This window comes from Agelaius phoeniceus, chromosome Z (genome assembly GCF_051311805.1).
Source record: "Agelaius phoeniceus isolate bAgePho1 chromosome Z, bAgePho1.hap1, whole genome shotgun sequence".
NCBI lineage: Eukaryota > Metazoa > Chordata > Aves > Passeriformes > Icteridae > Agelaius > Agelaius phoeniceus.
Window position 1 is genome coordinate 74,594,283 of NC_135303.1, and position 20,260 is coordinate 74,614,542.

The window sequence follows — 20,260 nt, forward strand, 5'->3', positions numbered from 1 at the left end:
ACTAACCTCAGAAACCAAATATACACTTCACCATCTAAAACTGTCTGCTTGCTCCTGGCATTTTCAAAATCTGGCCAAATGAAACAGTCAATTTCTAATTTTCCTTCCAGATTGTTGTATTTACTCACAAAGTGCTTTCTTATTTAGACTTTAATTTTTACTAAAAATACTTGGTTTTAAATAAGTTAAACATAGGCAGGGTAAAAGAGTTGCTTTATGTAGTTGGGAAGGCTTGCTTTAGGAACCTGCACTCTCTGGCTCTTTTGAAATATGCTAAAGAAGAAAAACTTTCATGTCCAGTTGAAGAATATCAAAAAGATAAAAATACATCAATAAGTTAGATGCAAATTGAATTCTGAAGCCATCCTCTTTGGAGAAAAGCCTTTCAAAATTAAGTGATGCTAATTATTATGCTAGGACAGCACCAATAAACGACAAAATAGGCTAGCAAACAACCTTACTGCCTGATTACCAAGAAGGTTATTTGTGTGCATCACTATCATCTACATTTGTAGATGTGTGTACATTTGTGTATCACTAGATCATCTTCATTTTATTTAGGATTTTCTTTACAACAAGATAACACACAAGAGTCTAAGTTGGTGGGTGTGAAGGAGGATCACATGAAGATTTTTAGCAAACTTTTGATACAAGGTTTGGGAAATCTTCCTGCTTAAGATTATTTACCATGATAAAATAGTCAGCATGTTTATTCACGGCTAGACTGAAAAACTTAAAACGTAAAATTCAGAAGCAAATGGTGCCATTTAACTACCACTGAACCAAAATTTATGCGGCTCTCAAATCAAGTCCCCCATTCCCTATTTATAGTAATACTTCAGGTTACAAGTAAGGGTGTTAGAACTGATATGTAATAAAATGTATTTTGTCCAATAACTGCACTTTTCCATAGTTCAACAATAAACATTTACAGAGTTTCCATTACTCACACTGCAAAGAACATAAGTTCACATTTATATAGTCACTAAACATAGACTTACATAAACTTAATTCTAAGTTTTCATCAATGCTAAATATTCAGCTGTATTATACGGAACCAATTCCATTCTCTGCCCAACATAACTCACTCTAGAGCGGAACTGCTTTTAACAGCTGCACCTTTCTGCTTCACTAGGAATATCTTGTCAGCAAGACCCCGGTCTTAATGACACAGCTACCTACCCAAATTACACACGAACTTTCCTACAGCAGGACCTACCCAAGTCCTCCACAACTCCCTCACCAAAGGCTTCTGTCAAAACAACTGACATCTTTCATATCACTAGTTTCCACTAGTATTTTTGCAAGAATTTCAAAGGAGGCTCACATAAGGTTGGGGGGTGGGGGGAATACAACAAAGCAAATGTATTTCAGCAGTAGGTACAGTATTTGTTTGAAATGCATTTAAAGGTTCCAGAAAAGGCAGTCAACACTTAAGTCATATTCATGCAAATATTCTTTCTACATACTGACCCTTGCCAACATTACTCAATGCCTTCCCCTTTGAAGACACACAAAAAGTTACTTTTTTTCTTTCACAACTACTCACTGAGGCCTATTCCACTGCTGAAAGCAAAGCAAAGTCCTTGCTGGGTGTCTGCCTCCTAGAGAAGATTGCATTTTTTATTTATTGCCCCTTGGCTTTATTTTCACAGTGAATTCCTGGCTTAAATGCAATCAGCCAAGAAACCCTCCCTACATGCACTCCTGTCATTCCTAATCGCTTGCAAACAGAATCAAGTGCAAGCAAAAGGGGAAAAAATCTTAGCAATGCCAACCAAACTAAAAAAGCCCTACTTCTGGTTCTGCCAGTTCTGAGCAACCACAAATGCACCTCAGACCCCTTGGAAAGAAAAAGTCAAAAGATTAAATTTAAAATAAACTTGATTTTAAGAAAATTAAATTAAAAAAAAAAAAAAAGAAAGTCTCCATAGGCAGAACAGAGGGGCAGTGAGCCTAAGAGCAGGGTCACATCTTCCCTTCGGAAAAAAAACCTGATAGCACATTTGCAAGGTGCCCGCCAAGTCAAACCCGCAGCAGGCAGCACCGAGGTTTTGGGGGAGTGCGAAGGAGGGAATCCCGCCGCCCCCCACACACACACACACACACACACAAACACACACACCGAGCCGCCGCCGTCAACAAAAGGCAAGCAGCAGCCTCTTTTGTCTGTCTTCCCCTTTTAAGGGGAGGAGGAGGGGAAACGACAGAAAACTGAGAGGGGGGAAACAAAAAGAAAAAAAAAAAAAGAAAAAAAAGACGCAAATAAACATGAAAATGAGAACAAAGTGGTCGGGTCGCACAAAGAGCATCCCCACCGGCGGAGGGGACTATCTGCCGGGGGCGGCTCCCCTTCCATTCCTTGAATGAAAGAGGAGCCGCCCCCGGCAGACAACCCCCACAAAAGTGGGGGAATACCCACCTCTGCAGCCCTTTAAACACTGGCAGGGAGGAGTTAACCAAGGGAGCCCGCAGCGGGTGAAGAACAGCGGCAGGCGGCTGGGCTGGGGGTGAGGAAGTGGAGGGGGGTATTGTTCCAGTAGGAGGAAGAGCTTCGTTTTCCCCTCCTTGTCACGAAGCCGTTCATCCTAAAGCAACCCTCCAGCCTTACCACCCCCAGCGGGGCGAATCGCGCCCCCTCCCTCCGGCTCGTCGCCGCTGCCCTAGAAATGCCTTTGTTCGCGGATCCCCCCCGCACTCCCGCTGCCGGGGTCTCGCACCGCTTTTATGTCTTTATTTTGGACGGCGGCGCATCCCGCCCCCCCTTCCCCCGCCGGCCGCCCTTCTGCTGATTCATTTCCACCGGCGGTCCCCCTCGGGATGGGGGGGGGCGGCATCTCCTCGCTATTGTGGCTCGAGGAAAAGCGATGACCCGGATTACCGGGGGTGGACGCTGGTAGGAGGGTAGAGCCAAACGGGATTACACAGGCTGGATTACCGGGAGCGGGCACGGCGCCGTGCGGGGCTGCGAGTTAAAGGGACAGGCGGGAGCCGTGTCCGTGTCACGGAGGCAGGGAGCCACTGCGCGTCCCGGGCACGAGGGGGAGGAGACCGGCGGAGGAAGTTGCCCGGCCCATGGTACAGCCGGGGAGCGAAGGGCTCGCACGGGCCGGGCCGCAGGCGGTGAGCTGCAGCGGAGAGAGAGGGACGGCAAGCGGGTGACACGCAGGGGGAGACCCGCGGCCCCGAGCGGCAGCGGCCTGGCCCGGGAGCGGAACCGGCCGGTGACTCACCGACTTGTAGGACGTTATCGACGCAGCCGCCGTCGAGCAGAGCGATGCCCCTGCGGAAGGGCAGCCGGTTCTCATCGGCGGCAGCGGCGGCGGCGGCGTCCATGGCCCCGCCAGGCGCGGCGGCGCCTCCGGGACCGGCGGCGGGATCCTCGGCGCCGGTGTTGAACGAGGAGTACATACAGATCTCCCTCTCGCTGCGGGGGAAGGACCAGTAGACGATCCTGCGCTGCACCGGCTCCGGGATCCGTTCGAACCGCTCCTCCACCCGCTGGAAGGGCCACTTCTCCGCCACCTTGCGAGCCGCAATGTCCAGCAGGGACTCGGGGCTCTGTGTCTTGCCGAGCGGCAGCAGCCCCAGGGCGGCGGCGGCAGCTGCGGAGGAGGGTCCGGCGCAGAGAGCGCCGCCGCCGGACCCGGAGCCGCCCGCCCGCTGCCCCGGCCTGCAGCCCGAGCCATAGCCGGGTCTGCAGCAGAGGCGCTTGGCGGGGTGGGGGAGCTGACCGCGCTCCGCCATGATCGCGCCGCTTCTAAGCCGACAGCGGAAGTGGCGGTACCCTATAAACGGCTCCAGGAAGGCAGCGAGGGCCCGCGAGCCCCCGGGGACACGCCCCCTCTGCCCTTATGTGGCGAAGAGGGCGGAGCCGCATTGCCTCGCCGGCTGCAGGGGGTGGGGCCCCATGCAAATCGGCGTCATAACGTAAATAGAACGGCGGGGGAGAGGGAAGAGTGAAGGGGTGGTGCGCGCTCCCCCCCTCCGCCTTCCCAACCTCTTCTCCCGTTGATGTCACGCGCGCAAGCCCGGGCGCGCCCTCGCGCGCGTGGTGGGAAAGGAGGGCGTGGCCGGCGGCGCCCCCAGCTCTGCCGCCATATAGGGAATGGAATGCGGGGGCGGGGCCACCGCCGCAGCCTGAACCCGGTCACCTCTGCCGGGAAAGCCGGAGGGGCGGGGCGAGCCGCGCCTCGTGGACGGGAAGCACGGTACGCGCCGCCGTGGGAGACCTGCCCTCCTGCTTCAGAGGCGGGCCGCAATAGGCGAAGCCCTTTCCGTCCGCCCCTGGATCAGGAGCCTAGGTACATGCCTATAACAAGCTCTTGAGCTACACGAGTGAGACGCGCTCCAAGATGTGTTGGTATTGAGTTTTGTGGGGAGTTTCATTTTCCTTCTACCAGCGGTAGTACGGTAAAGGTCGTCATCCCGGTGCTAGCTCCCGGTTGGCTCTGCAGATGTCAGGGCTTGGAATTGCTCCGGGAGAGCCGAGACACAGGGCAGGGCGGCACGGACCCGCAATGAGTCACTTGAAGGCGATGGAGGCACCGTGTTTACCCAGGTGGGTCGTTACACAGAGGAGGGTCAGGGTCTTTTCGGTGATCTTTAAAAACCGCGCCGTTCGGGTCCGTACCGGCGCCTCAGAGATGGATAGATAGATGATAGATGGAGGCATCCATATGCTGAGGGTCCCGAGGTGCTGCGTGGCGCCGTGGCTGCCCGCAGAGCGCGGAGCGCTGCTCCCGCCGCTGCTCCTGGAACACCGGCCGCATGGAAGTGCCGCACGGCAGGGATCGAGCGAGCGCAGCGCACAGAGCCCTTCTGCGCAGAGAGGCTATGGGCTGAGTGTCATCGCAGAGCAACCTCGGTTGACTTCTGTTCCACTAATTAAATTTTAAAATAAGTATTATGTTGGTATTTCGAGACTTTATCTCGGAAATGGGATTACGCTTTGATGCTTCATGGTAGAGCAGTCGCCATTTTTTATTAACCGAATTTAAAACAGTTTTTTTAAATTAATTAAATATTTCGGAACTATAGCTTGTAAGAGGCATTTTTGGGCGGCTCGCAGTTGAAAACACTCGCTCGCCCGGCGAGCAGCCCTTTGCTCGCATGCCGTGCCCGGCAGAAGCCGTAATTGGAGGGGCTTCCCTCCGGCAGGCTGGTTTTCCCAGACTACATTTTCCATGATGCAGCGCAAGCCGCCCCCAGAGGGGAGGCGGTTCTGTCAGGGAATGCGGCGGAGGAATGTCAAGCGTGCCCGGCATAAAATCTAAGAGGTGCAAACAACATCGCCTTGGCTCGAAACTTTGTCGTCTCCTTTTTGTTTGCGCCACCTCCCCACCTCCGACTGGAACAGGACCTTATTTTGTAGTCAAGCGATTGAAAAGCTTTGCAGAAACTGCATTTTCCCTTAAAAGTGGGTGGAAAATTGAATGAAACTTACCAGATTCGCTGACTGATTTTTAAAGAAAGATTGGCAGAAACCTGAGATAGTTTAGAATTTGCACGTATTGGGGAAGGGGGGGCAGTGTATGCTTTTAAACTTCTAAACAGAAGCAGTACTTGGAAATTTCATGGGTCAAGAATTTTTTTACATCTAGGCATAGACATGTGCTTTTGGTGGGGGGGGAGGGTTAGGGTTGGTTTTTTGCTTTTGTGTATGTTTGTATGTTTGTTTTTCTAGTTTTGTTTTCTTTTTTATTTTTTGTTTTCCTGCTGCCAGTTGCTGATACTAAGAAAATGACGGACGCTTTTTAACCAAATAGCTTAAACTGCAGAATTATTTTCTGCATGGTTAGGTTGGTGGTTTTTTTGGGGTTTTCTTTTTGGTTTTTTTTTTTTGTTTTTTTTTTTTTTGTATGTATTATAAGCTTGGGGGTTTTTCCTTTGGGATCATGAAACCTACCTTCTATGTAAGAAATTAGTTTAAACTGATGATTGTGTTTCTGGCTATGGACTTCACAAAATAGTTACTCTTGAGATGCCAGTTTCATAAATTCATAGATAGCTTGCTGGAATATTAACGGTCTTGTTTTTAGATTTAGGCATGTTTTATAAATGTTCTGCTGGATTGTTAAACTTAACTCCAACAGAATTTTGGAAGTGTTAGGGAGCCTGAATACTGCAGACCAGAGATGAGCTTGGAGTACTTTCTTTTACTATTAATATGGTAGACAGTAGCAAAAAGAAAAAAAAATAACTTCATGATTGCATGTGTGTGAGAGGAGAGAAAAATTATTTTTAACTCCATCACTTATTCATGAGTAATGATTGTTCACATGTCAAAGCAATTTTTCTTCTCTGTTCTACCACTATTTCTGCTTTAAATAAGCATCTAGCAAGTCAGTAAAGATACTCTTCCAAATTGGGCAATGGCTGTTCTTTACCAGGTCTTAGCCACCTGCTGCAATAAATATAACACTCATGCCACTGGAAGAATTCTTCACGTCATAGTTGAGAAACTTTACAATAAAAACCAAAAAGAGTGAGAAGAGTGACAATGGACAACAAATCATCCACAATAAGTTAACCTGTGTGTCAGTTACCTCAACTTAGTCTTTTTTCTTTCTTTACAGATCTGGGCAGAAATTTTTAAATTCACTAAAGAAATCCCAGAAAACAAGCAGGTGGAAGAGCTCATGGATCCACCTCTTTCATCTGTCTCCCCTCATCAAGAGTATCTACTTCCTGTTGAGTCTGTGAATATATTAACAGATACACAGAATGCTGGTGAATCTTTTTAGTTTCTGGGCTAGGGAGCGGCAAAGGAAGCAAGAGGCATCTTTGCTCTTGTCATGCCACCACAGGCACCAAATATGCTCCGCTTTAGGCTCCACCTGCACCAGCGTAGCACTTGAGTAACTTGCAAATTTTCATCTGAGGCTGAACTTTTGTCCTGCCAGATTTGCCCCAAGTTCCCTCCACTTTCTGAAACCAAGTGGGAAGATGTGTTAACTCCAGAGAAGAAATTAGGAAGTGTTAAAGCCATATCTAAGCTATTTTAATTGCTAATTAGTTTTTCTTTCAGTGGATGTTCTCGAGGGAAGACCTTACTGAGCTGAGCATTTCTTGCTTCTGTTTCCATCTCACCGTTTTGGGAAGTTTCTCTTCCCGAGCTACACAGAGAGGAAGGAATGGCTGCAGAACAGCAAGCTTAACTTGGCTAACTTCCTGCATGTAATAAAAAGGCTATTCTGTGAGCTGCTTGGAAAAGCACCCTTGGCCACCACACAGTGAAATTCCTTCCTAATAATCTTTTCAGAGCATTCAGAGCATTTTCAGAGCATTAGGCCAGTTGCAGTCAGTTTTGCTCATTATAGTAAAGTATAAAAGGCTTGAGCATTCCACCAGTTGTGCTAATCTAAAAAGAAGGTCACATACAGCTGCACAGTTGTCTTTGTGTGAAACACACCAAGGTCTAAATGTAGAAAAATGATGGCAGGCGACATAATGCTAGCCAACATAAGTCAACCCAGTGGTTAAATCTTATCAGGAAAGATGAGACTTGGCATTCCTGCAATTGAAGCTGAACAAGGGTCTGGATTCATGTGCTGCATAAAATATTTCTAAGCTCTCAAGAGAGTAGGGGGTCAAAGACAGAGAAGGAGACTTGGGAATGGAGGCTGGAGGGTTTTTGGAGCTAAAGCTATAAGGGAAAAAAAGCAAGAAAATTGAGGAGACAGGACTAAAATAATCAAAACAAGAAAGAATGATAGGTCTACTGAAACAACTGGATTTACAATGCTGAACCAAATCTTTTTAAACCTGTTTCTGTGTACCTTTTTAGATAACAAGGGGTTTCATTTCTTGGAAGAAGGCTATAGGTTTTAGAGATAACAAATGTATTCTAACATCGTGTGAAAGCTTGAAAAACACTGTTGTATGTAAAGGTGGTGAATATCACTGTACTTTGCAATGTAGTGAAACTGGGAATTCAAATGCAGGAAAAGCAGACAGAAGTGATGAGTGTTGATGAAATCACCATCTTAAGATTGGTTGGTGAAGAAAATAGTGTAGTTGGTCACTGTCTTCAGTTTTACAATGTTTTCATAAAACAGTTTCTTTCATTATGTTCAGAGGCTATTTTTAATTTAAAGCCTAAAAAAAGAACTTTTGCCTTTTGCTAGCCTTTTAAATCAAATACTCTAGGATAAATATTGCCAGCTCTTTAGAGTTTCTCTGCTGAAGTGGAAATAAACTGGCGGCACCAAATGAGCCCTTTCAAAGTGCAGCTTTTTATTTTGATTAAATTCCTTGTTGATTCTAAAACTGGACTCAGAGACTAGAATCTAAAATCATTTAGGAAAAATTACTTAAAATACTAAGCATACTTTGCCAGTTTTCTAGAACAGTTAAAAGAAACAAATGTCTACAACTGGGCTAAATCCTCTTGACATTAATTTCTGTGTCCTCTGCCTTTCTGTGGCTCAATACTTAATGTATGAAGTCATTCTCAGATGGACTGAAGGGGAAGGCATTATTTGTACCACAGTCCCAGAGCTGTGTGAATTAATGCTGCTCTGTATTTCCTTAAGGTCTGAGCACATTCAGTTTACATTTATTGAGAATAGATCCTGGGAATGAATTATTTCTTCCGTATAAGGAGCTTTGTGTTGAGATATCTGTTGGGGCAGTTTAGCTCGCTACTAAGTCACTAGGGATAAAAACATCACTGTTACAAGTAAAATGATAATATGCAAGAAGCTTCTTAAAATTAAATGCGTTGCAGTCATTTAGATGGTTCAGAATATTGAGGTCTTGGAAGACTAGAGGAATAAGAGTGTTTCACCTGTCTTCAGATTTAGCATTTGCATTAAGCCAAAAGGAGAAAGTCTTTGTCTCAGAGGGAACTCTAGATTTAGTGTCTCGCTGGGTTTGTTGTGACCTTATTTAGATCTGAGTTGCAAAATTTATGAATACTTAAAGTAAAAGCAGTATATTACCCTCACAAGTCTTTGTAAATGTTATTTTAAAAGTATTATCTTTTCCTAATATCAAAATAAAAAAAATTATTAAAATATTGGATATTAAACATCTTTCTTCGTTTATCCTCTCTTTTTAGTGCAAATACACGCACTTAATTGTGACTAAGTGATTTTAAAAAAAAGTTCCTTAAAACTTCATGTTCTTCAGGTCAGACACTCTCCACCAAAAACAGCATAGGCTGGTCTAGGAGTTATCAGGTACGAAATGCTATTGTTTGGTTTACCAGCACGTGTAGGAATACAAATATACAGAAAGTGAAGTGAGCTGGTGGTTTAAAAGGGAATATTAAGGCACTGCCTTCTTGTGGATAAGCATCCTACATTAACAACTCCTCTTTTTATCTTCTTGGGCTTTCTCCCTTTTAACTGCACTTCAGACTTCCTTGCGTTGGACCAAGGAACTACTTTGCAGTGTCAGGCCCAGTAATTCTTGGTAAGAAACTCTGTGTGAAGGACATAAAAACCTCAATCTGATATTGTCTTGAAGTAAAAGACATTGCTTACCTAAATTTTAATCTACACCAAAGAAAGAGAAAGTACATAAACTAAAATTTTCAGAATAGCTATTCCACATGCTAAGTGCTGATAGAACGATTTTTTAAATGGCTTTAAATTAAAAAAAGAACAACCCCAAACAAGTCAAAACCCTTCCTTCTCCCATTTCAAGGATCACAGAAACATTTAGTTTGGAAAAGACTTCCAAGGTCATCAAGTCCACCCTTTTGAATGATCACCACCTTGTCAACTAGACCATAGCACGAAGTGCCAGATCCAGTAATTTCATGAACACTTCCATTGATGTTGACTCCACCACTTTCCTGAGCAGTCCATCCCAATATTTGAGAGCCGTTTAGTGGTGAAATTCTTTCTAATGTCCAACCTAAACCTCCTCTGGTGCAGCTTCAGACTCTGTGCTCTTGTCCTGTCACTAGTTGACTCCACCTGGCTACAATTTCCTTTCAGGCAGCTGTAAGGAGTGATAAGGCCACCCCTGAGCCTCCTTTTCTCCAGGATAAACACCCCCAGCTCCCTCAGCCACTCAGGACTTGTGCTCCAGATTCTTCCTCATCTCTGTTGCCGTTCTCCAGACATGCTCCACCACCACAATGTTCTTCCTGAATTGTGAGGTCCAGAACAGGATTTGAGATGCAGCCCCACCAGTGCTGAGTGCCAGAGCTGACAATCCCTGCCCTGGCCCTGCTGGCCACAGCATTGCTGATCCAGGCCAGGATGCCATTGGCCTTCTTGGCCACCTGGGCACAGCCTGGCTCATGTTCAGCTGCTCTCACCAGCACCCCCAGGTCCTTTCCAGCCACTCTGCCCCAGCCTGTGGAGCTGCCTGGGGTTGTTGTGACCCAAGGGCAGGATCCAGCACTGGGCCTTGTTGAACCTCACACCATTGGCCTCAGCCATGATCCAGCCTGCCGAGATCCCTCTGCAGAGCCTTCCTGCCCCCCAGCAGATCAGTACTTACACACAATTTGTTACCCATGAATTTACTGAGAATGCGCTCAACCCCCTCCTCCAGACAATCAAAAAAAAGATATTAAAAAGAACTGGCCCTATTATTGGCAGCATTCCCCACCACTCTCTGGGCCTGGCCAATCCAGCAAAGGGTGTACCTGTCCACTGCATCGGCTGCCAGCTTTTCCAGGAGAATGCTGTGGGAGACAGAATCAAAGGCTTTACTGAAGCCCAAATAGGCTACATCCCCAGCCTTTGCCACATCCACTAGGCAGGTCACCTGGAGATCAGTTCAGTCAGGTGTGACCTGCCTTCCCTAAACCTATTCTGAGTGGGCCTGAGACCTTGGTTGTTCTGTGTGTGCCATCTGATTGTATCTAAGATGATCTGTTCCATAGTCTTGCTGGGTGCTGAAGTCAGGCTGACACGCTGTAGTTGCCTGGATCTGAGTTCCAGCCCTTCTTGTGGATGGACATCACACTGGCCAACCTTCAGTCATCTCTGACATCTCCAGACTTCCCTGATTAGCCAGGACTGACTAAGAAGTCCAGAGTTCAGATTAATGTGTGATGGCAAGAGAGCTGAACATACAAAGGGACAGCTTAAATATGCCAAAACCTGGAGCTCCTGCCTGTGTGCTATAGAGATGGGGTCCCTTTCAGTAGGATCCATGCTGAGCTGGTGTATCCTTGTCTCCAGCAGCACAGCCAAGGCAGTCCTAGGAAGAGGAAAGTAAAGCTAACTGGACAGCAATTTCTCCGGGTGCCAATTTTCTGCAAACTTCTCAGCTTTCATTAATTATAACTGAGGATCTGCAGAAAGTATGGAGGCAAAGAAAAGGCTGAGATGGCTAAGCAACACTGTAATGGTTCCTGTTGTAATAACTGTCATTTTTTTAAAAAGCTCAGGTACAATACTTGCTTCCTCTTATTTGTTTCCCTAGTGATTGCATTTAGCAAGCTGGAAAAATGAGCTGGACTATAATTTTTTTTCTTAATGATCTCTGTGTAAAATTTAAAATTTCATTCCAACTGGTACTTAAATTCTTAGTTTGCAGGTATTTGAACAATATTGCAAACCTGTCTCTAGCTTTGCTGGGACTGAAACACCCAATCAAGATTTACAGACAACTCTTTTCTTGGGTTGTATCAGAGACAAACTCACAAGGTAGTGTTCTAAGTACAAGGGCTTCTGTATAGCTAAGACACCCTTTGAAATTAAGAGACCAAGGTTTTTCTGTCTGACAAAAGAATTTTGTCAGAATTTTTGTCAGCACTGTGCTGCCTTGTCATTTATTTCATCAAAAATGACTGTATGCTCAGTACATATGCTCAATAGTTAATAAAGATCAAATCAAAGGTATAAGATTTTGAGGGGTTGTTTTCCCAATGTCTTTTTTCCAACCCAGATTGTATCTTATATTTGTATAACCTGGGCTTTTGTCCCAAAACTTTAGAAAGTATTTGAAATTTTGTAGCCCAAGTGCTAATTAGAGTGGTGTGTGCTTGTTTTACCAATCTATCCCTGCAATACTGAACTGTGGAATCTGTTCAGAGCAGTCAACTTTCAGGGTTAAACACAGTTTACTAACATATATCTTGGGTGACATTGATATACTTTCACTTGTATTTTGTATCCCAGCTGAAAGTATTTTCATTATCTGGTAGCCTCTTTCTATCCCTTCTTTTTCTTTTTCATCTTCCTTTGACTGTACTTTGCTGTTACCAGTCCATTGTACAGTCTGTCCCTATTAAAGGGACAAAATGGCTAAATTTTCAAACCACTTGCCTTCCTTCTTCCTATTCTTCCTGTCCTGCAGTCTTGGAAATTGTATTGGAGCTAATATGTCAAGCTAAGCCTTGTAATCAAAATCAGAAGATAGAGATTAGCATCGTTAGAGCCTGCAGTAAAATTTTGTCAGAGAAACCAATACTTCCTTTTACTTCACTACCTTCAAAGGCTTCACTGGAATCCCTTTTTTAGAGCAGGGATTTAGGGTTTCTTTCTACTGGTCTGTGACTAAACAACATTTAACTTTTGAAGTTGCTCTGAATAAAAACATGTAATTTTTGAAGTTGCTTTGAATAGAAAGGGAGAAGGTTTTTTTCTTTTTCTTTTTTTTCTTTTTTTTTTCTGCTCCGGGGATTCAGATGAGCTGAGAGATACACCTCTGCTGCACTTCAACACTTGGAATAATAGTGGCACAATGTGGTCTTACACTTCTGGAAAATTAGTGTTTTAAGCCTCTTCGAGGGGAGTATTAGGAGTTTCAAGAATTTGGCAGGTTTACCACTGGAAAGGAAAGGACCCCTTGGTAATTACTATGTCCCCATGCTTCTTTGCTTTCATAAATTATACAGGACTCATGGGACAGCTGTCCTATTGCTAGGCACTGTCCTCTGCTGGGCTGTATTGGGGTCCTTCAGGGGGGATACATGCAGGCACTGTGTGTGGTGTGGTTCTAACACAGCAGGAGATACTGAGTCAGTGTCTGCAAGCTTAGGCAGATGTCCCAATCAGTCATCCTGCAGATGTTATGATCCATGAGCAGGAGGGCTAGAAATTTCTTCTGGTGTTTCATGTAAACTATATTTTCTAGTGGTTCCAAAAATGGAGCCTCTGGGCAAAGACCTGGGCAAAGCCTCTGAATTCCTCCAGTCATAGTAAAGGTCCAGTGTCGCATTACTGTTCCAGCCTAAGACGACAGAAGTCTGTCTCTAGGAAGAATATTTTCCTAACTCAGAATTGCTTCCCAGTCAGTAATTTTAATATGTGATTCTAAGGGCTTTGTTACAGACAGCACCAAAAAAATTTTGTTCTTGTGATTTCAGTGGTTCTGAGAAGCAACAGCAGCACAGCCTGAGCGTGGTTTTCACCACGTTCAGGACAGCAAACCAAAGCCAACCATGTGCACATTTGGATGACCAGGTTTGCACCCTGCTCTGATTTTCAATTTATCTCTGCAAGCATAAAGTCTTTGACTGTTTTAAAACAAAACTTTTGCTTGCTGCAGATGAATGGCTGCTTTTGAAGCTCACTAGAAAAGCTGGAGGTCTTTTCTTTCAAAAGAAAACAAGAAATCACTAGGATATGAGGAGTGGAATAACTGACGAAGAGAATGAGATTTGAGGGGATAAACTTCCTTACCAGCTCCACCCTCTAAATGGTATTTACCACCAGGGAAATTGGATCCAATCCACCCTGGACTGATTGTAGTATCAGGAAAATCCTCCACAAACAGCTCTGAGCTATTGAAAAAGCTGCAGTTTTCTCTTCCAATAATTGATACTGTAGTGACAACTTCCACCTGCTACTCATGAGTCGCAGTCACCACATTTGCTAAGGAGGAGAAGGCAACTTCTCCCTTTGCTCAGAATGTATTTTCTTGTCTGCAGTGGTGGTCCTAGGAGTGAAAAATTTCTACTAAGTTTGAGCAATTCTTAGAAGGCGTGGTATCCCCTACACTATTTGAAAATGAAACCTGCGATCTCTGCTTACTCAGAGTTTAAGAGGCATAAATGAAGAGGAACCACTTTAACTGTACCTGGGGATTGGGCTAAATTGCATTATTTCCTGGGAATGAGGGTTTATTCCATACTGTTTACCAAATGAAGAGTATAACCATGGCAACATTCAGGACGTGGTCTGTAAGGATCTGCCAATGCAATTCTGAAATTAGCATTCAGAAGGCAACTGTTTAAAAGTAGCTTGAGAACTGAAAAAGAATGTTTCAGATTACAGTCCATATGGAAATACACTTCAGTATCTGCAGCATGAAAACTATGTAAAATTTAGCAGTTCAGTTTATGCTGATGTCAGCAGGAGACCATTGATATAGATCTTTGATGAGTGAAAGCATAATGGTATAAATACTAATATTCAGTGGTGATTCACACTACATTACAGCTATAATTTTGTGTGAAGTATACCTAAAAAATACAAATACTACTAGCTTTTTATGATCAACAATAGTGTAAAGATAGTTGAAATCTTTTTTTCCAAGTTCACTTGGGGAAAAAAGTAAAGAATGACAATTCTTAGACAAGATGAAGGTTCTACTTCCTGCATATAAAGAAGAAATTTGTGGGGTGAATGAGAAATAAGGAGAATAATATAAAAGGAAGTTCTAGATCTGAGTTGGTCCCCTGCTATCCCAGTTAAACTTTGTCTAATAAATACTTTTTGTTGTCGCATGTTGTGATGTTCTTGCAGAAATCCTTTACACAGGAAGTTGTGGTCTGGCAGAATTAAAGTTGATTGAATTATAGCTTGCTTCTTCATGTCTCTCCACAGGTCACTGCTTTCTGGAAGAAGCAGAGTCAACAGAACTACACCTTTGTCATTGAGTCATGCCAGCTCTTGAAAGTAATGCTGAAAAAAAATAGTTCTCTGGTTATTCTGCCTGCACTTTTATCCGTGGTTAACATCACTGGTTTTGTTTAAGTCTATGTCTTATTTTGTGTGCATCTGTCACTTAGCAGGACAGGTGTGTTTATATCAATAAGTTCCACAATTCATGTAGGAAATGTGTAGGAAAATGCAGAACTGCAGACTTCTGAAAGTTGGCTAGATTTTAAGCTGACCCTGCCCTCTAAACAGATGCTCAGAACAGTGATGGCTCTTTATTGCTACAACACACCATCTTGGGATAACACATCAGGTAGTCTGGAAATATGAAATACTTTATGAGGAGTTGCTACTTCATGTAAGACAGTGCTGATGACAGTTACATCTGCGCAGAACACAGCATCATTCCTGCCCCTTGCTACCCTCATAGTAAATGTGGTACATTTAGGAAGCCTTAAGTTAGTCCTCAGAATCATGGATCTATAGAAATTATGGAAATAATGCTAGTAAAAGAGCTGGCCTGATCCCTGGCTGCTCAGACAATCTCTTCATATTTTTCCCGGGGTACCTGTCCTTTATTTCACCCTCAACAGGCTTCCTTTTGTGTTTGGGTTTGTCCAGGAGCAAGTTGTTCATCCATGCAGGTCGCCCTGTACTTTTGCTTGATTTCCTTTTTGTTGGGACACATTGCTCCTGACTTGGAGGACCTTGACCCTTGAAGACTAACCAGCTTTCTTGGGCCCCTCTTCCTCCAGGATTCTATTCCCTACTACTCTACCAAGCAGACCCCTGAAGAGGCCAAAGTCTGCTCTCCTGGAGTCCAGCATAGTGAGCTTCTTGTGTGTCCTTTTCACTCAAACTCCACCATTTCCTGGTCACTACTTCCCAGGCTGTGCTTGAGCTTCACATTCCCTTCTTGTCAGCAAGAACGTGGTCCAGCATAGCACCTCTGTCATTGGTTCCTCTATTGTTTGGAGAAGGAGGTTATTATCAGTGCATCACAGGAACCTCCTAGCTGTTCCTCCAACCAGTATTGGGGTGGTTGAAGTCCCCCATAAAGACTAGGGCTTGTGAATGCCCTGGTGTGTTTGAAGCACCTGGGAAAATACCAAAATTTTATCACTTCACAAAATGAGAAAACACATCTATTCCAGCAATAACTCAGGAGTGTGTTAGCCATCAAAACTAATTTTAAAATAACACATTCAGATAACTTCAATTCAGTGTTTGTATTAAAACTGAGCAAGCAGCTATCTGTATTGCTGTCTGTTTTCAAAAATTTGAAACTAGGAAAGACAATACAGAAGATTTGTTAAAAGTATTAGCAGTAAAAAGGGTAAAGAGGATAATCCAGATGATTATTGGGCAGCATCCATGTAGGCAAAAAAATTACAACTGATATATAAAGCTTTTAAATCAGTAGAGCTAATGTTTGTCAATATGAGAATAGGAGAAACAGCTCTGACTACAATTTTACTAAGACACTAACCAAATAGTGTTTACATGACAATACTCTAATATGTAATGTTTTGATTTCTTGAAAACATTCTGACTTATTGCTGCATAACACTTTTTATATATCATATATATAAAATATGATATATCATATCATATCATAAAAATATTATATACCTACTGATTAGTAGAATATTGAGTAACTGGCAGCCAAAAACAGAACAGTAAATGCAGGATCCTAACTGAGCAATTATATTCATATTTGGGTTATTTTAAGAATTTTTTTTGCTATATGTTATTTAATGCTTGTTTTAAATTACATCAGCATTGTACAAAATTATTAATGATACTCACGGATGACCCTGAAGATCGGAGATATAATAAACAACAAAGATAAGTCATTAATACAGACCAGATGGCTTTAATAAGTTAGGGACAAACAGACAAGTGTTTTGTGGATAATTATTAAAGTAAAACATTTGTGAACAGAGAAAGCAGCATGTCCTTTTTACTCTTATATTTATGACCTTTACATTTAGTCTACCCATCAAATTCTATCTCTTCAGAACAGACAAGACACCCAAATATGGAGCTACTGAAGGCTAGTTGAACAAGTTCCCTCTAATTTGTTGTCCTGGGTTTCCTTGTATATTTTGATTCTGATCATCCTCAGAGTGTTCTGTTATATTACGTGCTTACGCAATTTTATTTTGGTATCTCTGAGTAATGCTAAAACATCCCCATGCTATAAAAAGTGACTCCACTTTTGAAATTTGAGCCAATATTTTTAAATATGCCTTATACCTTAGATTCATCGCCACTTCTGTTACCCATTCTCTGTCTAGCATAACCTTTTCATGTGTACAACTGTAACAAAAAAGGGAATAAAACCATGTCTGCAGACAATACCCTTGGTCTAATCATCAGTCATGTTATTGCAAAGCTAGTGCTGCTGTTGCCTTTCTCATCTACAGAAACTTGTGTTTTGCTGGACCTAAGAAGAACTGAAAATGCTGGTTTTCTTCCTTTTTTTTTCTGTTCATAAGTTATTATTTGGGGATTTGGAGGAGGAATGAAGAGATGCAGAGAGATTTGTCAAGAGAGGTAACAAGGAATGGACTACTAAATATGGTGCTTTGGTCAAAATGTCTTGTGTAAATCTCTGCTATGCTAAAAGAAACCCCTGGGGATTGCATGAACAGTACTAGTTATATGTCTGCACTGAACATTTCTTTTTAATTTACTTTTTGTAGTTTAGGATTCAAGAATACTTAGTATAAAGGAAAGGTTGAGAGAAAAGCCAGAAAAGTCATTGATTCATGTGGCATGATACAAGGAAGTTTTTCCTCTTTATCAAACAAAACCATGTATAGACTGCAGTCCAAAGTATCTGCAATGAAATAGAAACTTGATACCTGGCTTCTCCATGTTGTTGACAGACATAAAAGAATCTGATTGCTGAATGTTGGAAGCTGAACAAAATCAGACAATTTTGCCTAAATATAGATCAGTTAACTATTGAAACGTTTAAAGTAAATTATGATGGGCTTTCCATCTGTAGTTTTAACCTCAAGAGATATCTGTCTTAAAATGGGTATTCTAGCTCATCTCAGCAATAGTTCAGGACAGCACAGAGACTTCTGTGACAAAACAGATCAGCCCAGTGGATGGTCAAAGTGGATGTTCTAGCCTTATCTTTGATGGGGAGCAAAGTTGTTTTGGTCCTTTCTTCAGCTGTCCCATGTATTTACTCCATTATCCTTTTTTTTTTGCCTCTGGAGGCTACCATTTGTACTTCAGGGCAGCTGCAGTGTTTAAGAAAGGACATAATCAGTTGTAAATGGTGTAGTGTGGTAAGGGATCCAGACTGCCTAAGAATCTACTCTAAAGATGTCCATGGAAGAGACCCAGCCACACATGGAATTTTAGCACTCCTTTGTCCTGCTTAATCCAGTTTCTCAGCAATAGTCTTCTGCATTAGTAGTTTATCTGGTGATTCTGCATCACTATATGTCTGTTGTCATATACAGAAGGTGGAACACCATTCTGGATTATCAGTTTAAGATCCTTTGTTAAATCTTATATGCCTGTGTGATTTTAAATGGAACAAGGGTATGTCCATATTGACACATTTTTTTTAGCTTATACAAAACTTCCAACTTGTGTTTTGTCTTTTGTTTGTAAAGTGGTATTTCTTCCTTTGAATAAAAAGTGCAGAAGTAATTAGCAAGATTACCTTATCATTATTTACAGCAAGTCGGTTCCCTCTTTGTGCACAGAAAACTAAAATTGTATCCTTCCTTGGCTGAAAACTTCCTTTCCACAAGCAATAAAAGATGCAAATATCCCTTACAGTGGCTAGTTAGGCTTTCTTGCAGCTTGGGGCAAAACCACATTGGCAGAAGGACAATGTCTTGTCTCTGATGTCTGTGAAGCTTCTCTGAACTGACCTGAATATGAACTTATACAAAAAGGACCTCTGTGTAGCGACAAGAACTTGAAAACAGGGTGTAGTTACATAAGAAATTTAAAATTAGTTAAGAACCATGTTTCAATGAGATCAGCATTCCAAGAAGTCCCTAACAAGAATTGAATATTTGTTTTTCTGTTGTCACTCATTTTTTTTTATGACTGATCATCTGAATTTCTGTATTAAATTTTCTCCAGGCTAAAACCTTATACCTGATAGCAATTCCTATAAACAGGCCTTTGGTACAAAGTTGGCCTTGGTATCCTATACAAGTCTCCAGACTTCTTTAACTCTTTTGATACTGGTAAAAAAGGGGATGTGTTTAATTTTACTTTTTTTTTTTAATTTACAAAAAGGCATCACAAAGAATGTTTTCTTGTCCCATATTGAAGAAGCTAATAAATTGCATAATCTGAAGAAGTCAAGAGAAGGAAGAACCACAGTAGTGTCACTAGTAGCACTGCCACATAGGTAACTCTGGTCACCTCCTCACTGCAGCATTGTCCAGCAGGGAGCTGGGCTAGTTGCTGCCCTTGACATCAGTAGCTCCAGAGCTTAGCCTCTATTCAGATGAAGCCAATTTCTCACTAGGCTCCTAAACATTATTTTATTTTTGAAGATATTCTTTTTTTGGTTTTTAGCAATAGTTTTTTCTAATCAGATTGCCTTGTAGTTTCACTGGTAGACAATCATTGAAGGGTACCTGTGATGTCAAAATCCTTCCTCATCATCTTTACATCAGAGTAGCTGTTTGACTGTACTTAAATTGCTCTGGGAATCCATAGTAAGTGTTGTGGTTTAACACCAGCCAGCCACCAAGCTCCAGGCAGCTGCTTACTCACTGCTCAACCAGCAGGATGAGGGAGAGAATCAGAAGGATAAAAGGGAGAAGTCGTGGGCTGAGGTGCAGATAGTTTAATAGGGAAAGCAAAAGCTGCACATGCAAGCAAAGCAAAACAAGGAATGAATTTACTACTTGCCATGGGCAGGCAGGAGTTCAGCCATCTCCAGGAGAGCAAGGCCTAATCGCACATAATGGTGACTTGGGAAGACAAACTCCTCACTCCAAATGTCCTCCCTTCCTCCTTCTTCCCCCACTATATAGTGAGCATGGTGCCACCTGGTCTGGAATATCCCTTTGCTCAGCTGGGGTCACCTGTCCTGGCTGTGTCTCTTCCCAGCCTCCCAGGCACTCCCAACTTCCCTGCACAGGGAAGTGGGATGGCAGCGTGGCAGTATGGAAAGCAGAAAAGGCCTTGGCTCTGTGCAAGCTCTGCTCAGCAATAACAAAAAAATCTCTGTGTTGTGAAGTCTGTGTTCAGCACAATTCCAAAACACAGCCCCATATCAGCCAGTGTGAAAAAAAATTAGCTCTACCCCAGACAAAACCAGCAGAATAAGCAAATCATCAGACTGTTAACTATTCCTGATGTCTTATGTCTGAAACTCTGGGCTCTGTGGTCCTGTGTTTCCATGCCTTGGGAACTCCATTGCTGTATTGAAATGCTTTTAAGATTGAAATGCTTCTAAGAATCAC

The 20,260-nt window shown here is 43.0% G+C and overlaps 1 protein-coding gene and 1 long non-coding RNA gene across 4 annotated transcripts in view; one reads left to right on the top strand and one right to left on the bottom strand.

The window, feature by feature from the left end:
* ZSWIM6 (zinc finger SWIM-type containing 6) overlaps positions 1–3,784 on the bottom strand; it is a 108,490-nt gene extending 104,706 nt beyond the window's left edge. For both annotated transcript variants that reach the window (XM_077172074.1, XM_054651826.2), the window contains exon 1: positions 3,234–3,784. In XM_077172074.1, the coding sequence (XP_077028189.1) occupies positions 3,234–3,747 (514 nt within the window). In that variant the 5' untranslated portion in view covers positions 3,748–3,784. The remainder of the gene's footprint in view (positions 1–3,233) is intronic.
* Positions 3,785–3,797: 13 nt separating this feature from the next.
* LOC129132861 (uncharacterized) lies at positions 3,798–18,483 on the top strand. 2 transcript variants are annotated; one of them, XR_013180141.1, is made up of 3 exons: positions 3,798–4,561; positions 14,745–14,816; positions 15,554–18,483. It is a non-coding gene; the product is annotated as an uncharacterized LOC129132861 (long non-coding RNA). The 2 variants fall into 2 exon arrangements; XR_008535880.2 differs by lacking the exons at positions 14,745–14,816; positions 15,554–18,483 and adding an exon at positions 6,579–9,020.
* Positions 18,484–20,260: the final 1,777 nt, after the last annotated feature.